This window comes from Apteryx mantelli, chromosome 2, assembly GCF_036417845.1.
Source record: "Apteryx mantelli isolate bAptMan1 chromosome 2, bAptMan1.hap1, whole genome shotgun sequence".
Taxonomy (NCBI): Eukaryota; Metazoa; Chordata; class Aves; order Apterygiformes; family Apterygidae; genus Apteryx; species Apteryx mantelli.
Genome location: NC_089979.1, coordinates 100134490 through 100154077, shown reverse-complemented (window position 1 = coordinate 100154077; position 19588 = coordinate 100134490). Strand labels below are relative to the sequence as shown.

Genomic DNA, 19588 nt, shown 5'->3' with positions numbered 1-19588 from the left:
TGAATTCAAATAGAATTCTTAATCAGCAAGGATTCAATCTACCACAAATGCTTGATTAAAGCATCAGTTTCACTGAAAGGACCCAGAGAAGAGAGAAGTCTTTCTAACAGCCCCCCACCACACCTTTGTCTATATCTATGGCAATTTTTAGTCTGTTCTCTGCAGGACGTAACCAATCTTGTAACTCCGGCAATAACAGCATTAAAGCCGTGACCTCAACACACCCACTTCAAGACCCTTCAGAATCTTCCCTTAGTGATCTGAGACTATTGCTTTTCTAAAGGAAAGAGTTTATTTATGCCTGTCTACAAGACCCCTCTAATACCTTCTGAGCCTACTAGTAACTGCAAGTTAATTTGGAAGGTGTAGACGCCTCAGATGCTGCGTTCCTGAACACGAACGGCTAGGGAAGAAGTATCCTGATTAGTACCTACGCAGAGGGAACAGTTGCAGTGTGAGCACAGCAGTTATCTTCTCTGTTTTCACCCCACAACTGGCTAAACAGCATGCATGATCTGGACTGTGCTGGTGGGCACACATGAATTTCAGAACCATTTAGTGCACCTCTCACCCACCAACAGTTAGGAAACAAGAGGGAGAGTTGAGAGCACTGAAAGATAGCAAAAAAGTTAAGGAACATCAGGGAGAGGGAGGAAATGAAGGTATTTCAGGGTGGCAAGCAAGAAATCAAAGAAACTAGGGGAGTGGGGAACCAGCTCTGTTGTAGCAAACAGAGACAAATTCATTTGAGATTCAGATTTCATTTGCTCAAATGCTCACAGACAATTCTGAAAGGTATAGGTTAACGTATTTGCAAGCAGCATGCAAGTATGTGATCAACCCCAGTAACTCTAAATCTTCAGTCCTACAAGAGAATGAGCAGGGTCAAAAAGAAAATTAGCAGCAGCCTGACTGGGATTATCAGTTCCAACCTTATATTACACTCAGGAGAGAGGAGAGAAAGCACTAGGTTATTGAGGTTTGTTTTTTTGTTTTTTGTTTTTGTTTTTTTTGTAAATACACAGAAAAAAACTATATGATTTCAGAAATAGTCTCCAAAGCCCTCAATCAAAAAAAACTCTCAAACACTTAGTGTTCTAGATGGTTGACACTATCAATGTGTACTGCTAACTCTACTGATTATTTTAATTAGAAATTTTTTTAAAAGTTTTAACACATTAACATCACACTCCGAATAAAATTAGTTTCAAACCCATATCCTAAAACCAAATATTTTATTCATTAAAAATTACATGAAAAACTGTCTGTTATACTGAAACTACCAAGAACATGAATCTTCCTCCCCCTGCCTCCTCATGAGATGAGAAAGAACTAAGAATTAAGGTCACCTGTGCTGTTCATGTAGTGATTCTACTTTGGTAAGAAAATCTTCGTTCTGCTCTGGTATAAAGTTGTAATTTGACAGATATCCTGAATGATGTACTAAGGAGTTATAGTCTCCAAGCTGAGCTGTTAGGAAACAAGAAGCATAGACATGTTTTCATAGTTAGTTAATTATTGTCCATATTAAGATATGTAAAACACACATAAGAGGAAAGCAAGAATTAGGAATTACTACCCACTGGACAAGCAGTGTTGAACACAGTGAATTTTATGACATCGGTGAACAAAAGTCTTTCAAAGTATGCTTACTGTAACTACTTTCAGGCACTGAATGACTCAGTACCATGCGTACTCATATAGTCAAACTTTTGCATCACAAGCTGTAGCAACACTAGGTAGGCAGCACATGCCATGTCAGCACAGACATGCAGTATCGTAACATGAGAGGAAACAAAATTGCTTCACTAAGAGAGTGCAAACAAAAATCAATTCGATATACATGTACTTGACTATAACAGATTAGAAGACTTCAGCAAGATGACTCGCTTCAAAAGCATCTACTCATTACACTCTGAAGTAAAAACTGTTCAAACTAATTATTGTGGCTCTGTCCTAACAGTTCAATTGTTACTCGTCTCAGCTGAACATGAGTAGTTTAACATAGCATGAGAAGTAATTCCTGATTTACACATAATATTGACACAGCTGGTACCAAAAGGTAAATACATATTTCTAGCCAAATAAACTAAGAATCAATGTTCCCCAAAATTTTATCCCCTTAACATGATACTGAATAGTACTTTTTAAAAAAATAGTTACTACATAAAAGCTAATTCTTATTCACAGGTGGTGAAATATCTGAAAAAGATGAAAGTAGTAAATGACCATAAACATACAGCCTCAGCCCAAGTAAAATTTTCTTTAAAAGCTAGGTCAGCATAAGTTTATATACTGGAAAACAAAAAAACCACACACACAAACCTTTTACTTGTTATAGAAATGGAAAATTTGGGCAGGAGGCGGGGCCAGGTGGATGGGTGTGCGCTTCAAATCAAGTGACTTATCTGTCTGCCACAAATTTACCCACTTTCAAGTAAGTAAATTAAAACCTGTATTTCATGAAAGCACTACAGCTTTCATAAAATAAGGTGGTTGAACCCCAAAATGATAGGATGCTTAAGTAAATTACTGGAACCTGAGCTGTTCTGGTTCCTCTCCCCTCCAACTTAGGAGCTTTACTTTAAAGCATCAAAGCTTTCCAAAAGCTGTTTAACTTGTAAATTAACACAAAATAAAGTACCTGTACAGATTGCAAACACTGCAACATAGAAAACCTGAACTAAATCATAAAGTTAAGAGCATACTTTTAAGTACAATACTATTACCATTATTTTGCAGAACAATATCATACCATTATCTTCCAGGAAATACAAAATATATAACAGTGATTTCAATGATTCAGGCTCAGAAAAGAAGTTGTGCATTTCAGAAATAATTTACAGGTACAATAACTAAGGAGTATCTGTAACGCAGTAGAAAATTAATATTCGTGACTTACATAATGAAAGCATGATTTCTATGGCCTAGGAAACTGAATCACTAAGATAGAAAACATTTTCTAAGCAAATGCTGTCAGAAGCTAAATATAGTTGCATACTTAATTGTCAGCATCAAGTATTCAAATGAAAAAGGAAGTGGATGGACAGACATTAAGTAATTTATTTTGAACACAGATGTTCCTGCAATGCTTAGACCTTTCTTTTCCTTTTTACAGGTAGCCCAAACTTTAAATTAGTTAGCTAAATGGCTGGTAAAAGACTAAATATTTACAGTAGAACCAAAGCACCTATCTGAATACTGCTGTCAAATTGTATTTCTTTGAAGGGGAAAAAAATATATATATTTATCAAGCCAGAAGATTTAGAAGTATAAGAAGAAGTAGAAATAATTTTTAGGAATACCTGTATATTAACAAAAGTCTAACTCTCTGTCAAGACTAAGGTTAAGACTATGGAACAACAATAACTATTTGTACAAAGTAGAGATATTAGTAACAGTGTAAAAAACAAACACGCAGTTTCACAGATGACAGTAGCTGATTGAAGACCATGTTCTCTTTATTAGCCAATAACACTTCTCATCTTTTCTATGAAAGATAATCTATGTTTTTAACATTGTTCTGGCGACGGAGGTTTGTTGCAGCCAGTTTGAATTACATTCTTGTCAGTGGGAAGAGACTGGATTGCCAAGGGTAAGACAATGTAATTGTCCACTTCTAAATTTATTTGTATTAGGTAAAAATATTTTTTACTGTAATTTTACCTTCTCTAAAGAGGGCAACTGTTGTTCCTTGATTCATTATGACGTAGGATCTTCTGGCTCATCTTCCAAACATGGAGGTTGTTCTGGTCTTTTTTTCCTCTTCTTCCTAGCTATCTGAGGTCATGTCAACAAGGGGAGCAGTTTAGAGTACTACTTGCTTCTCCAACTCTCCAGCCAACTGTCAGAGTTGAAGAGAAACTATAAATGCTGATTAGTAGACATCTTGGAAGAGTAATCATCTTGTGCAGGATTTTAATTATTGAAATACAAGAAAAAGTTAGGGCATATCAAGACCTCAGTAGGAAGAAAAAAAAACATAAAATTTCTATTTCTTTACTGAATTTCTCCAGGAGAGAGCAGAGGGAAAGAAATAAAGATAATTTTCCCTCCAATCTAAATTTCTCCCAATATAGCTTCCATTCTGATCACATGGACCAGCATGTATTGACTCAATGTGGATAAAGTTACAGTAAAAAAGCATATTTTTACCTTTCCCCATTCTAGCCATCTGTTGCTCTTTAATTTGTTATAACTGGGAAAGAACAGGGAGTAAAATAAAGGGAAATGGAACCAAGGAGGAAGGAGGGAAAAAAGTTATTTCAAATACAAGAATCTGATATTCAGAAGTTATAAATTTAATATGAATTTAATATGAAGAGCTTTAAACCATTCATTCAGAAGGCCATATTCAAGAGTCCATTTACTTCATAGCTCTCAGTAAAGGAACAGTGCAATAGCGAAGTAGCCACAATTTTTCTTGGAAGAAGTCCCATGTTGATCTGCCCAGATATGAATTGTATAAGCTCAGTACAGTAAGAATTTATGAACGTTTGATAAACAAACGGTTTGTGTTGATAAGTTAACACAGGATACAAACTGTCTATGCCCTATTGCAACCTAAACAAGTCATGTTTTCTTCAGATTTTGCAAAAAGAATTTGACTGCTCAGTTAGAAGGGGAAGGAGGGGGGTATATTTTCTTTCTCCTGTCAGCAAAAAGACTTTTGTGCAGGAAGATATTTAAAAAAAACAAACAAAAAAAAAACCCACACTGCTTCAAGTGAAAAAAAATTTAAATAAACATTTTGACGAGATTCAGATACAGAGGAAGGGAAGACCAGGATCAAGCATATTTGTGTAGCACTGAGATTTCAATAGGAGTTCTATGGGTACACACAAATCTTTCCCAAAAAAAGAAGCTCAGGCATCAAATGTATCACTGCATAAAAATAAACAAAAAACTTTTAAAAGAGGAGCTTAATAGAGGGAAGATCTGACAGTTATGGAAGCAGAGAAAAGTCACTGATGCCAACAGCAGTTAGAGTAATTACTGAGGCTTCATTTATTTAGTGCTGCCTTCCAAGACCATTAGTCAGTCAGCTTATACAACAGGATAAGGGAGCGTGGATCTCATTTCTGTCTTCTGCTATGCAAAGGGAGGTTGCAAAAAAGAGCGCCAGACTCTGTTTGGAGTTGTAAAGCAAAAGGATGATAGGCAACAGACAAGTTTCAGCAGCTGAAACTCAAAACTCAACTGGAAAGGCTCTGAGCAACCCAATCTGATTTTGAAGAAGTCCCTTCCGAGAAAAATTCTTCTACGGTTCTACCTACATGAGGTTATTTTCAGTATTTAAGCTTCTCACTGCATGACCTCATTTAAAAAATGTCTACTATTTCCAGTAATTTAGAGATTAATATTTTTATTGAATTCTAAGAGCACCAAAATATCACTACCTCAATCTGACCTTATTCTTTATTTCTACAGAGATATCAGCTACCTCCGCAATACATCATAGGAAATAAGCCTTTAGCTTTGCATAACTTTAGAGGTTACCATTTCCTACTCCATATCTCTTTGAGATTCTTTGAGGGGCAGACAACAAATTGGTCTCCAATTCCAGATAGTTTGCTTATACGTAATAACAGAAAAGTTTGTGTACAAAGTAATAGCAGCAGGACCACTTTCTGCGTACAGGCATTCCACCCAACTACACGTCAGAAGGGAAACGTATGAGTCATTCATTGACTAAACATGATATGGAACTGGCTACAGATAACACGGACAATTTAGTCCAAAAGAATGCCTGCACAACCTAGTCTCTGAAAAATCAGCTTTCTAAAGATCCAAGAGGCATATCAGAAAAAGATCAAGTAGTTTCACACTGAATTCATAACTTTTTGCAGCATTGAATATTGTAGGTGACATGAATAAATCACAAGGTGAAATGAATTGCTTGGTTTCAAGAGAGGATAATTACATAAGCATATCAGAATCTCAGCAGAAGGTAAAATAACCAAACAAAGGAATAAGTCTAGTGTACAAATTATATAGGAATAGCAGCTGGTCGTGATGGCGAAGGAGTGAAATAAGAGGAAAATTTAATGGCAAGGCAATGGCAAAGGTTAAATTATATTAAAAAGTAAAAATTCTCAGGAGTAAAATTGAAATCTGAATACCTATATGAATACCCTAATACCTATATTAGTGTCACATGAGTGGCCTCCAAATTAGTATGGCAATAATGACTGATGTGCTGAGATGAGGGAGTGAAATGCAATAATGAAGGCTAATGAGAAGATGCATCCTAATCTGTATGATATGAGCAGCCTAGATTAAGTGATCACTTCTTGACACAAATAGAGAACACAAGAGATGATGCACTACATAGCATAAACCAAAACACAGGACCTAGATTAATACACTACTATCGAAGAACCATTGAGTAACAGTGACTCCAAAATAGTCACACATGACAATGCTTCAGGAATCAGGAAAAAAAACAGTGGAAACTGGTCACCGCTCGTGGGAGGAGAAAGGCTCCTACTCTTCCCGAAGACTTGAAGCTGAAGAACAGGTTTAGTGCCCTCCAGGATGAGGAGGAGATGGGCATAGCTGCAAGGGAAGTACCTGGGACAACAGACCCTGTGCCTTGCCAGAACACCCAGAAGAAGCAGCGGGGGATTGTTGTGGGGGACTCCCCGCTGCAGGGGCGGAGGCACCTATCTGCCGACCTGACCTCATGTCTAGAGAGGTTTGTGGCCTGCCGGGGGCTCGTGTGAGAGATGTCATGGAAAGACTGCCAAGACTCGTCCATGCTTCGGACTATTACCTACTGCTGCTCTTCCACGTGGGCGCCAATGACACCAAGGGCAAACTGGAGACCATCAAGCAGGATTTCAGAGCTCTGGGGATGGTGGTCAAGGGTCTGGGAGCCCAGGTCATCTCCTCAATCCTGCCACTGAGGGGAAAGGATGAGAGGAGGAGGAGACGGGCTTTCCAAGTTAACAGCTGGCTGCGCCGCTGATGTTGGCAACAGGGTTTTGGTTTCTATGACCATGGGACCCTGTTTGAAGATCGACAACTGATGGCGAGAGATGGGATCCACCTCACGAGGCGGGGCATGCGGGTCTTTGCCAGCAGGTTGGCCAACCTGGTAAGGAGGGCTTTAAACTAGGAAAGATGGGGGAAGGGGAAAGTTATAGTGCCAGGGTAGCTGGCAAAAGACTGCTCAAGTCGGGACGCCTCCAGCAGGTGAATGCAGCCAGGGAAGTGCGCAGGGGATGTGGCTATGGAGGATCCTCTTTTACCCCTCCTGGGAAACCTGCATGCTCGATCACCTCTCTGAAATGCCTGTACGCCAATGCACACGGCATGGGGAACAAACAGGAAGAACTAGAGATATGTGTGCGGTCACAGGGTCATGATCTCATTGCCATTACAGAGACATGGTGGGATAGCTCACATGACTGGAGTGCTGTCAAGGATGGCGACGCGCTTTTTAGGAAAGACAGGCCAGGAAAGCAAGGTGGTGGGGTTGCTCTTTATGTGAGAGAGCAACTGGAATGTATTGAGCTGTGCCTAGGGGTGGATGAAGAGCGAGTCGAGAGCTTATGGGTAAGGATTAAAGGGCAGGCTAGCATGGGTGACACTGTGGTGGGTGTTTACTACAGGCCACCTGATCAGGAAGAGGAAGTCGATGAGGCCTTCTACAAACAGCTGGAAGTAGCCTCACGATCCCAGGCCCTGGTTCTCATGCGGGACTTCAACCACCCTGATATCTGCTGGAAAGACAACACAGCTAGGCACAAACAGTCCTGGAGGTTCCTGCAGAGCACTGGTGACAACTTCTTGACACAGGTGGTGGAGGAGCCAACAAGGAGAGGTGTGCTGCTGGACCTCATACTAACAAACAAAGAAGGACTGGTTGAAGATGTGAAGGTCGGGGGCAGCCTTGGCTGCAGTGACCATGAGATGGCGGAGTTGAGGATCCTGCGAGGAGGCAGCAGGGCACTAAGTAGGATCGCAACCCTGGACTTGAGGAGAGCAAACTTTGGCCTCTTCAGGGACCTACTTGGAGGAATCCCATGGGTTAGGGCCCTAGAAGGAAGGGGCATTCAAGAGAGCTGGTTAATATTCAGACATCACCTCCTCCAGGCTCAAGAGCGGTGCATCCCTATGAGTAGGAAGTCAAGCAAAGGGGGCAGGAGACCTACATGGATAAGCAAGGAGCTCCTGGCAAAACTCAACCAGAAGGAGGAAGTATATAGAAAGTGGAAAGGGGGACAGGCCACTTGGGAGGAATATAGAAACGCTGTCAGAGTATGCAGGGATGTGACGAGGAAGGCTAAGGCCCGTTTGGAATTAAATCTGGCAAGGGATATCAAGGACAACAAGAAGGGCTTCTTCAAATACATCAGCAGCAAGAGGAAGACTAAGGAAAATGTGGGCCTGCTGCTGAATGGGGTGGGTGCCCTGGTGACGAAGGATGCAGAGAAGGCAGAGTTCCTGAATGCCTTCTTTGCTTCAGTCGTCACTGCTGAGGCCAGCCCTCAGGAACCCCAGACCCTGGAGGCAAGAGAGAAAGTCTGGAGAAAGGAAGACTTTCCCTTGGTGGAGGAGGAGTGGGTTAGAGATCATTTAAGCAAACTTGACACCCACAAATCCATGGGCCCTGATGGGATGCACCCACGAGTGCTGAGGGAGCTGGCGGATGTCATTGCTAAGCCATTCTCCATCATCTTTGAAAGGTCATGGAGAACAGGAGAGGTGCCTGAAGACTAGAAGAAAGCCAATGTCACACCAGTCTTCAAAAAGGGCAAGGAGGAGGACCCAGGCAACTACAGGCCACTCAGCCTCACCTCCATCCCTGGAAAGGTGATGGAGCAGCTCATCCTGGAGGCCATCTCCAAGCATGTGGAGGAGCATGTGGAGGAGAAGAAGGTGATCAGGAGTAGTCAGCATGGCTTCACCAAGGGGAAATCATGCCTAACCAATCTGATAGCCTTCTCTGATGGAATGACTGGCTGGGTAGATGAGTGGACAGTGAGGTGGATTGAGAACTGGCTGAATGGCAGAGCTCAGAGAGTTGTGATCAGCGGCACAGAGTCCAGTTGGAGGCCTGTAGCTAGCGGTGTCCCCCAGGGGTCAGTCCTGGGTCCAGTCTTGTTCAACTTCTTCATCAATGACCTGGATGAAGGCACAGAGTGCACCCTCAGCAAGTTTGCTGACGATACAAAACTGGGAGGAGTGGCTGACACGCCAGAGGGCTGTGCTGCCATTCAGAGAGACCTGGACAGGCTGGAGAACTGGGCGGAGAGGAACCTCATGAAGTTCAACAAAGGCAAGTTCAGGGTCCTGCACCTGGGGAGGAATAACCCCATGCACCAGTACAGGTTGGGGGTTGACCTGCTGGAAAGCAGCTCTGCAGAGAAGGACCTGGGAGTGCTGGTGGACACCAAGTTAAGCATGAGCCAGCAGCAATGTGCCCTTGTGGCCAAGAAGGCCAATGGTATCCTGGGCTGCATGAGGAAGAGTGTTGCCAGCAGGTCGAGGGAGGTGATTCTCCCCCTCTACTCAGCCCTGGTGAGGCCCCATCTGGAGTACTGCGTCCAGTGCTGGGCTCCCCAGTACAAGAGGGATGTGGCACTACTGGAGCAAGTCCAGCGAAGGGCTACAAAGATGATTAGGGGACTGGAGCATCTCTCTTATGAGGAAAGACAGAGAGCTGGGCCTGTTTAGCTTGGAGAAGAGAAGGCTGAGAGGAGATCTTATCAATGTGTACAAGTATCTGAAGAGAGGGTGTCGAGAGGATGGGACCAGACTCTTTTCAGTGGTGCCCAGTGACACGACGTGAGGCAACGGGCACAAACTGAAACACAGACAATTCCATCTGAACATGAGGAAACTTTTTCACTGTGAGGGTGACAGAGCACTGGAAGAGGTTGCCCCGAGAGGTTGTGGAGTCTCCTTCTCTGGAGATATTCAAAACCCACCTGGATGCAATCCTGTGCAATATGCTCTAGGTGACCCTGCTTGAGCAGGGGGGTTGGACTAGATGATCTCCAGAGGTCCCTTCCAAACTCAGCGATTCTGTGATTCAAAGAAGGACCAACATCAAAATGCAGACACTTATTAAAAAGACACTAAACAGGAGCATTCAAGAGAGTAGAGTCCTCACAGGTGCACAGATTAAAGATACCATGTTGAAAGCTTAGCTATCAGAAAAAGACTCTAAAGGGACTGAAGAACTCGCAGTGGGCTACTAAGAGGAAGAAAATGCATTTCTAAAAGTAGTATCTGTATGCAAATTAGGACAAGAGTATGAACTCTCACCCGCCAAGTCACTCGGTAAGCAAGCATGACTTCCCTATCAGACTAGCAGAATTAACTATAATGTGAATAAACAGAAAGGGAACAAAACATGCTAGTTTTGTAAAAAGAAATAATGCTTCACACTCAAGCCCTTTAAAAGATTCGATCTAAAGATGACTGTGAAGAGCTGCTGAATACACTTATGGTAGTTGGTCACTTTGTGATAAGACAGAATGAAAAATTAGACATTAAAAAAGCTAAGTAATATTCATAGAAGATGTTAACTACTCATACACCAATGGCTGTCTCCAAGACAGAGAAAAATGAGTAATAATCATTGTAAACTGTTTTATGAGAACATCAGCTCAAAACCCAGACACAGTAAAAAAAAAGCAAACAACAAAATATGAAAAGGAAGGAAAAAACGAAAAATATGAATTCTACTGAATTGAATCAGATTCTACTGAATTTGAATCTACTGAATCTATTTGAATTCTATGCTATACCTTCATCTCAAATACAAAATGAACTTCAAAAACCATACAGTTACAATCAGAAAATATACTGAGAAAAGCAAAGCATAATCCAAAGTACAAGGACATTTCATCTCAAGAAAGTAAGGGGGGAAAGACAAGGAATAGGATAAAAGGATAACAGGATTAAAGACTTAGGGGAATAACTATCAGTACTCCCAAAACACCAAGAGATTTTGAAGAACTAACTGGTCTTATAACCATACTGATCTTCTGCTGACACCTGTCTTCCCTTAGCATTCACTACTTGCCACTATCATGTGTACAACATTGCACTATATGGACTTTGACCTCATGCAATTGTTTTTAGGGCTTCTTCACCTTTTTAGTTATGTTACACGGAAGTACTCAAGAGGTTCATCTGCTTCAAAAATATGGAAGAACAGTGCCTAGTTTACTAGGCACTGCAAAAAGTCAGCCCCTTCGGCTAAAGCATTGGTTAATATGCCAATCTGCAATTCTCCACTCCAAAGATTAGTGTGTATTTTGCTTTACAGATTCAAAAAAAAAAAAGTGCTTGAAGTAATGATTCTGCTGACTTCATGAACTGAGTTTCCTCCAAACATTACCGTCTACCTCCATCTCAGAGGTAGATGTCACCTCAGTCTTTTGGCATTCCCAAAATTCAAGCAAACTCTCCTACCCCTAGCTCCTGAGTAGCCTGCACACTAAGCTAAACTTCCCTTGACTCCTTACCCTCACCAGCCTTCCTTTTCTCAGAAGAAGTGAAAACTAAAACAGATTCGAACCCAAGAAACCAACCATTTCCTGAACAAATTCCTGGTCAAAAGTAGCAGTGTGCTAGAGAAACCTCCTGGTTCTCCAAGCATAGCTGAATGAGGAACAGTACCAAAGGAGATAAGGGAAAGAGCGCTGAGAAGAAAAAACCCTGTCATAATGAATCACTGAGCAACAGATGCTCAGGGAAAAGAAAGCTTAGAAGTACTTGTAACATTTCTTGCTGGCTTCATTGCTGTGCTTTACATTCAGGCCCCAACCTAGCAAAGCACTTACACATATGAGAATGTACTCCCACCAAATCCATGGGACTTCTCACATATGTATAGTTAGGTGCATTTACATACTGTCCCGAAATTGGGAACTTACTACAGGAAGTTAAGAAAACAAGTAGTGGTAAATCAGCTACATGACATTTTAATATAAATAAATAAAAAACAAAAGACACACTGCATAGGTCCATTATTTAATTTTAGACTGTGTACAACATTCATATTTTACAAGGGTAAAAAAACAAGGGGCACAATTTATCATTAGACTTTGTATTTTAATAAGGGTTTCACGCTTCAGTTTCGCTAATTTTTAAATTATTTGAAATACAACTTAGTCACTTTTTTTAAAAGAATTTCAAAATTTCACTGATCATAAAACATATCATTTCTGTCACAAAGACACATTTAGTGATGTTAAACTAACAACTTATTCTTAAAGCGTTTGAACTGTATTCACAATCAAGATTAGTGATGTGTTAGTTAATTGGACACAGTATTCATGCACACTTGTACTCCCCTGTAACTTAGTACCATTTGACAACACAAGGTATGTCACAGTCAAAGGCAGAGTAAAGTTTCAGAATTTTCTTTTAGAATTTTAGTATTAAACCCAAACATCTGTGCAAGGGGCAATACAAAGGAATAGCATTCTATTTGTATAACAGCCATCACCAACAAGTTTCAATTTGCAAAACTCCAAAAACCTAAGAGTCTGAAGGTTAACTACACAACTGCCACACGTAAAAACCACGCTTAAAAAACAAGAACAGAAATATTAAACATCAAACTCCATGCACTATGAAAGACCTCTTCCTCAGCCCTCCCCACCATGACAACTGTTCCATCTTTTGTGCAAGTAACCCAGTTCACAGACAACTATGATTTACTCCTCTTCATATGAGGGAACTTACAGGAGCCATCAGCCTGAAAACCACTAAGAAATGGCAGCAATAATAAGTAAAACTGATCCATGACAACTTCAGACAACTGCTTTTTAACAAGCAGATACTTCATACCTAAGAACTTAAAAAGTATAATTAGAAATTAAAATATTAAAAGAAAACCATTTGGAACAATTTATGTTGACAAGAATCCTAGCAAACATGAATCAATAGAGATCTACACACTTATCTTGGAGAGACTTTTTATGTCATCATCTTTTGGTAAATGGCAACAGCCTGGCAGCAAGACAAAAAACACTTTTAAAGAAGTATGTCTCTTTGAATGTTTCATTCTTTGCTGGTGTAGATACTAATAGAATAAATATGGGTATCATACAAACAGCAACAGAAAGGCCATCAGGTAACAAAAAGTTTTTTTTTTTTAACTGGTAATAGCACTATGAACTGTTAGAAAAATGAGGCAAACAGCTGCATGAGAAACTCATGGGGATAGAGAAAGCTAAAAAACACAACAGCGCCCTTCCACAATCTTTACTGACCTTCCACATACCAAGCTCTATCATGTATTCTCTTTCAGTACAAATAACTGCATTAGTAGGTATCCAAAGAACTAAAAAGGAAACTCAAAACTGAAGGGGAAACAGGAATTAGTCTGGGATCTGGGGTATGCTGCCTGTGACATAAGTCATTTTGAAAATGACATTAAAGCCTAATGTTGGGATACAATATTTGTAGTCTTCAGTGGTGTACCTCTTCCTTTTCTTTAACACAATCATGTTAACAATCCTAATTGTTCCGAGTGTTTTGGCGTTCTAGCGCCTTGCTGTGTTCCAAACATATGGAAGTGGGCACACTACTTCCTTTGCAACAAAGTTTGGATTCTAGTCTACTATAGAAAACATATTCTGGTTCTTTAAATTTTCAAGTTTTTTTTTTTTATAAGCTTAAATTTGGTTAAAGTTCCATTTGATAAAAATGTGTGCAAAATATGATATACTTAAACATAAAAGTGAATGTTTCATAGCTACTTAGGGTTTTCATAGACCTCAACAATTTACCACTCTCACCACTTTCTCATTTGAAAAGCATGTTTTTAATTATTTAGTTTGGCCCTTATTTCAGGCAAAAATGCCCTCTTATAATCATTTCTGTGGACATTGCTAGCTCTTCCATAAAGAGCTGAGATAAATATACAACAGTCAAATGATTAGACAACTATTCTAGTAGGATTTCCCCCACCAATCATTTTTATGAATAAACTCAGCTGATCCCTCAAACTCTGTTTTGTTAACTGTTTTCTCTTTTGGGGGGTTGTTAACTGAGAATGATCTCCCTTCATCTGTTTTTTACCATCCTTCTAGGAAGCCTTTAAGGCATACAGTCAGGCTCCATTTTGTTTTTCCTACAGAAAATCTTTTTCCCTTAGAGCTTCTTTCTGCTAGTAGCAAGCAGATCAGAAAGGAGTAGGCTATTTTAAGTATAGTCATCTTAATGTATTGCACAGTGCCAGACAGTTTTTACATATCTAACAAAAGCAGCATCTCCTGAAAAAGTATTACACGAAAACATTTTAGTTTTTTAATCCTAATCATCAATGTACCTTCCCTCTAACTGTTTTCTAGATGATCTTGCCTTTATCTGGAATGGTTTCCTTCCTAGTTACTGTAATACACACTAAATTTCATTATTTTGTTTCCAATGATAATGAAAACATACCTTCTGGTCAGCAATATATTTTCTACAGGCACACAGACACACACAAATAAGGACACTATTATTCTTGTATCAATCAATATTTTTGCTATAGGACAGAATTAACAAGTACGCTTTTTCTATTTAGATTGTCCAGAGGCTATATTCAACAACCTTCCCCCTGCTTTTTTTTTTTTTTTTTTTTAACAAAGTATCATCAACCTTTTGAACATTCCACACAAATAGACAAGAAAAGAAACTTTCACTTATTTTTCAGTGAAGAACAGTGGAGAAAGTGGTTGGTCAAATACATTTGTTAACAAGAGAGATTGGTTACTACTTACATTGTACTGCATATGATGCCAGGACAACAGCAGAATTAAGAGGGCATGACAACCTGGAAAGGGGGGAAATATTTTTATTTAGACATAGACAGCATAAATGCAAGCGTTAGCAATCTTCCTGCAAATAGTAAAATTCACAAAGACCTGTGTTTATCTTCAAAATGTCTCTTTCTTGCAAAGTTTGGTTGTCATCACATAGTAGGATGATAAAAGCTAGTTGTGGTGTAAAAGCTCCATAACTGAATGGAAATAACTAGTCTGAAAAGGACGTGCTCATATCCTTGCTGGATGCTTATTCTGGAAAGCAAAAAGGAAAGGGATTTTTCTGGGGCTCTGGACGTGATTTTAATAGCTGCTGTCTGTTATATTTAAAACTAGACACAAACACTAAAGTCAGCCAAAATGCCAAGCACAAAGACAGTCCAGAAGTGACTCCACAGAAGAAGAAAACCAACACCTACCACGAAATTCTAAATGCAATTTATATTTGGCAGCAAGTACTTGGACCACCTTTTTCCCCCTTTTTTAATACACAAACACAGAGGAATCACAGGCAAAGGAGCCACTGAGTATATGCCCACCACAGGGGTAACGTAACCCAAAGACTACAAAAACCAACAGCATAAACTTGCAAAAGACAACGGGTCCCTCAGGTTTAGACGGTTGTATCTGGCACACCATTCCTTGCATAAAAATCTTTAAGGTTGACATCTTACCTGCAGAAAATAGCATCTGCTACAACTCATTCACAACAGATGCCTAAACTCTTCTTAACAAGTGAGCTAAGCGAGAATTTGTAACATTTCCTAACAACTTGGTTTGCTTTTAAAGCATTATTTCAAGAGGTAAATTTTTATAACAATAATAGACACCCTCAGAAAAAGCATTAAAAAAAAAAGAGAGTATTAAGGAAAAAGTAAAGATTCTTCTATTACCTTCCTTCCAAAATATCAGTCTTCAGTTGCAAGAAGAATAAGTGCCTAGGAAATATATTTTGAAGAAAAAAAAAAAAAGGCAAAAAAAGCTGATTTTAACATTTAAAAGGCATGGCTTAAATGGTTATATGTAGTAATTTCATTCTATTATGAGGACAGATTTCCTCACAAACTATACAAGCAGGTGAATAAAGCTTTCTGGCATATACAAATATGTAATCACATACCAATTCTCTTTCACAACAGTTTTAGAGACCTTTTGCAGTCTGTACTACAAATCCAGGACCACAGTATCAACGTCAAATAATAAAAAAAAATTTTTCAGGTCCATGTGCTAGAAAACATACCTACAAAGTAACTCAGTCCCATAACTGATACTGCAGAACAAAAACCATTACAGTACTGGGCTCCCTTTCTCCCAGGGATATTAATCTTGAATGTAATTTAGCTATTTTTTTTTTTAACTGATAGTCCATCTTGGGACTATTTTTAATGACTCATTTCTCAAGCAGCAGATGCTGACAAAAGCTCTTGCAACAATTCTCCAGGAGCAGTTTGGTTTTGCTCACATTATAGCATTTGACAACTTTACTTGAGAGCGATACTGGAGCGGTGGGATGTTAAGAACCATGAAGAGTTGGTCTGTGAATAATTTTAGTTTAAAACTGCAGAACAACTTAGAACTGCATGATTAGCAAATGCAAAAACAACAACTGAGTTTTCTACAAGAAAATTATTTAACATGTTCTACTATTTACATTCTCAAGTCACTGAAATTATTAACTATTAACGTTTAGACATGTTACAAGAAATAACCAGATTCATGGGGGTTTGAATTATTTATAAATCACATACACTGAACAAAAATATTCTGCAACAAGTTAATTGAAGATTGAAGATTGCATCATAATTCCAAATCATGATTCTAATGTTACAAGTAATGGGCAACATAAAAAATGAGGACTTATCTGCTCTTCCTGAAACAGCCGCCCACCCACATACCCTGAAAATTAAATCTACTACAAATGTTCAGCATACTGATTTACTGTTGATACAGCACTCCTAAGGTAGACTAAGGACACACACACAGTCTTAATCATTGAACTTTCCTATTTTTAAATGATGGCATCTGCATAACTAAGGGGTTCAGGAAAGAAAAGAAAAAACACAATAGGCAGATGCTTTAACTGCTCAAGGGTTCAAAGAAAATAATTGAAGGTACAAACAAACAAACATCTTTGTATTAGCTTATATCCTGTCTCTGTTTTTAAAATGTAGACTGTGTATAGCAGAAACCATATCCATTCCAGACATCACAACAAACAGCTAATTCCGAACACCTTTAGTACAAAATGTTATAGAAAGCTATATTCAGAATAAAATATAGTTCCCCAGACTGGGGGGTGAGAGGGGCAGACTCTACATATTGTTAGTTTATGGAGGCAAAGATCAAACATAGAAGTTACCTGGTTTGTTCTTGCTGAAGTGTGTTGGGATCAGGTATAAAAAACCTTACGCGAAAACAAAAGGTGCAGGGAAAACCTCCTACAATGTTTTAGAAGAGCAAATCAATTTTCTCTTTAAAAAGGAAAGAATCAGATGTTTTTAATGCCTATATTTATAGAAAAATTACATGAACAACCACATAGAAATCTCATATGCTTTCCTCTTGAAACAGAAAGAAACCATGAGAAGTTTTTCCCAATCCCCCACACCAATTATGAGAACAAAATATTCTTAAATATTGTGTTGTTTTCATTTAAAGTACTTTGTATATGCTGTTTTATACAAAGGCACTATTTAATTATCATCTGTGCTCCCTGTAGCAATTAGAAGGGGAAAAAGAAGCAAATCTATTAAGTGCCTCAATCAGTACAATGCTTAATCCTACCTTATACACAAAAACTAACAGAAGTTCACCATATTAACTTCATATATTTTTATTTCAATTCACACACAATCTACAGCATATGGTAGAAATAAGAGAGCCTTCAAATGTAATGAAAAAGGTTTACAGCAGAAATTGTGACTGTGTAACTCAGCCATACCAGGCTACGTTCCCTAGGCTGCTACCTGGGCAGTATCATAGCGGCTGGCTGGCCTGTCCTTAAGCTCTTCTTTTTCTTAGTAAGCATTCTGTGTTACCTGAAGCTGTTCACAGAAAAAAAGAAAATACCAAAACAATAGATGCACTTGAAAATATATATATATATATTTTTAAAACAACACGAAAGTGGCTCCACTTTCCTTGATCAAAACCCCTCTTCCTTATCGTCTACAAAAGAATGAGTTTATTGGCACCATAAACTGGCTACTGCTTTCAGAACCATATTGTCCAACACTGTTCAGAAGCCAGATTTAGGTGCTACTACAGCATCAATGTTAGTGACCTACTAGATCTTATTAGCATTCAGGTAGCACTAAGAAATGCAGAAAGCTCTGATGAAAAGACTCAGTGATAAGACTTGCTCTCAAAGAAAATCTACCACCTGGACACCAACATTTAACAGCTGTATTTATTCTAATCACAAGAGCATAGAAAAGCCAGACTACACAGTTACAAGCAAGGTATTAAAAACAAGTCTTACCTTTTAACTGTTTTCTAATAGGTTTGTTTGGTTCAAGCCATCGCTGTGAAATGAAAAACTATTAGATGGATTAAAAATATTTATACACAAATACTATTTTTATATATACATATTTATTATCTATAATACTTACAGGAGAATCTACTGATGTTTCATGTTGCTGTAAACCAAAATATTCCTTCTCTGACACACCCAACTGGTTATAGGCCATATCCAACAAAATCTGACCAGCGTCTTGCTTCTGAAAACAAGAAAACTTTAGAAGTGAAACTCTGTAGCATGTAAGAGATTTTAAAATACAATTAATTGAAGTTTGTCATAAAATTTAATTAATGAATAAAAACAACTGCTAATTCAGAGTTTCTCAGCAATCTAGGAACCTTATTCTGATAAAAGCTTTTTTTTTTTTAAAAAAAAAGTATCCATTTCCAAAAAATGCACAAGTCTCGTAATATGAATTAACATGAACTTAAGTCCAGGAGATGGGTGCAGCAATTTTAAGCAGGCTTCCTCTCCCATGCTCAGTTTTTCAGAGTACTGCCACTCGCTGGAGCTGTACCCTGCAGCCGTACACATGAGGCCGCTGTGGCCCCTGCTGTCAAATCAGCTATGTGCCTTTCCCCAGAAGCTCTCACAAGGAAAAGTCTGCACATATCAGCGGGTGGGGGGAACTGTATTCTAGCCATAAGATACTGTACTTCATCCTAAATTCCCACCTACACATCAGTCTCCATATATTCAGCTACCATTAAGCTATCCCATTTTTTGCCTCGATCCAGCACTCTGCTAGCTTATTTTGGAGTACTGAATACTACCTAACACTTTCTACAGCTGGAGCAGAACCCCTAGCAGTGCTCAGTATTTCTAGACCAGACTCCAGATGAAAGGTAAGATAACAGCCATGCAATTATTGGATTCCTATGAAAAGCTGTGCCTAATTCTCTGGAGCAGTCACATAAGAAAACAGTGTAGGCAACATTTAGCCATCATGCATGAGACTACTCTTTCACTTCTGACAGCCTTATATTTTCTTTAAATTTCTACAAGAAATAAGTTTCTATAAAAATTTCTATCACAAATAGTGAGCTCTCACAATAAACACAAGTAAGCCCAAGTCCCTAAGTCTGTGCTGCACTCCCTTTTGCCCAGATGCACATTCCTACCCTCCTCCTTCCTATCAGGACTACCACTGCTCAGGACACGCAAATCACCATGCTGATCAATCCCAAAACTTTTCTGAAGTAGCACATATTTAAACCCAGCTTAAACATTGTGAAATCTTGGCCACAACTGGTAAGAACCCATATGAACAAGCATTCCTCGCTGC

The 19588-nt window shown here is 39.1% G+C and overlaps 1 protein-coding gene across 1 annotated transcript in view; it reads right to left on the bottom strand.

Moving 5' to 3' along the window:
• The window catches only part of PTPN3 (protein tyrosine phosphatase non-receptor type 3), a 190649-nt gene that overhangs the window by 84355 nt on the left and 86706 nt on the right, over window positions 1-19588 (bottom strand). The window contains exons 3-8 of the mRNA XM_013952828.2: window positions 18395-18502; window positions 18262-18304; window positions 17140-17218; window positions 15674-15718; window positions 14739-14791; window positions 1350-1470 (exon numbers count right to left, since the gene is read on the bottom strand). Of these exons, the coding sequence (XP_013808282.2) occupies window positions 1350-1470; window positions 14739-14791; window positions 15674-15718; window positions 17140-17218; window positions 18262-18304; window positions 18395-18502 (449 nt within the window). The remainder of the gene's footprint in view (window positions 1-1349; window positions 1471-14738; window positions 14792-15673; window positions 15719-17139; window positions 17219-18261; window positions 18305-18394; window positions 18503-19588) is intronic.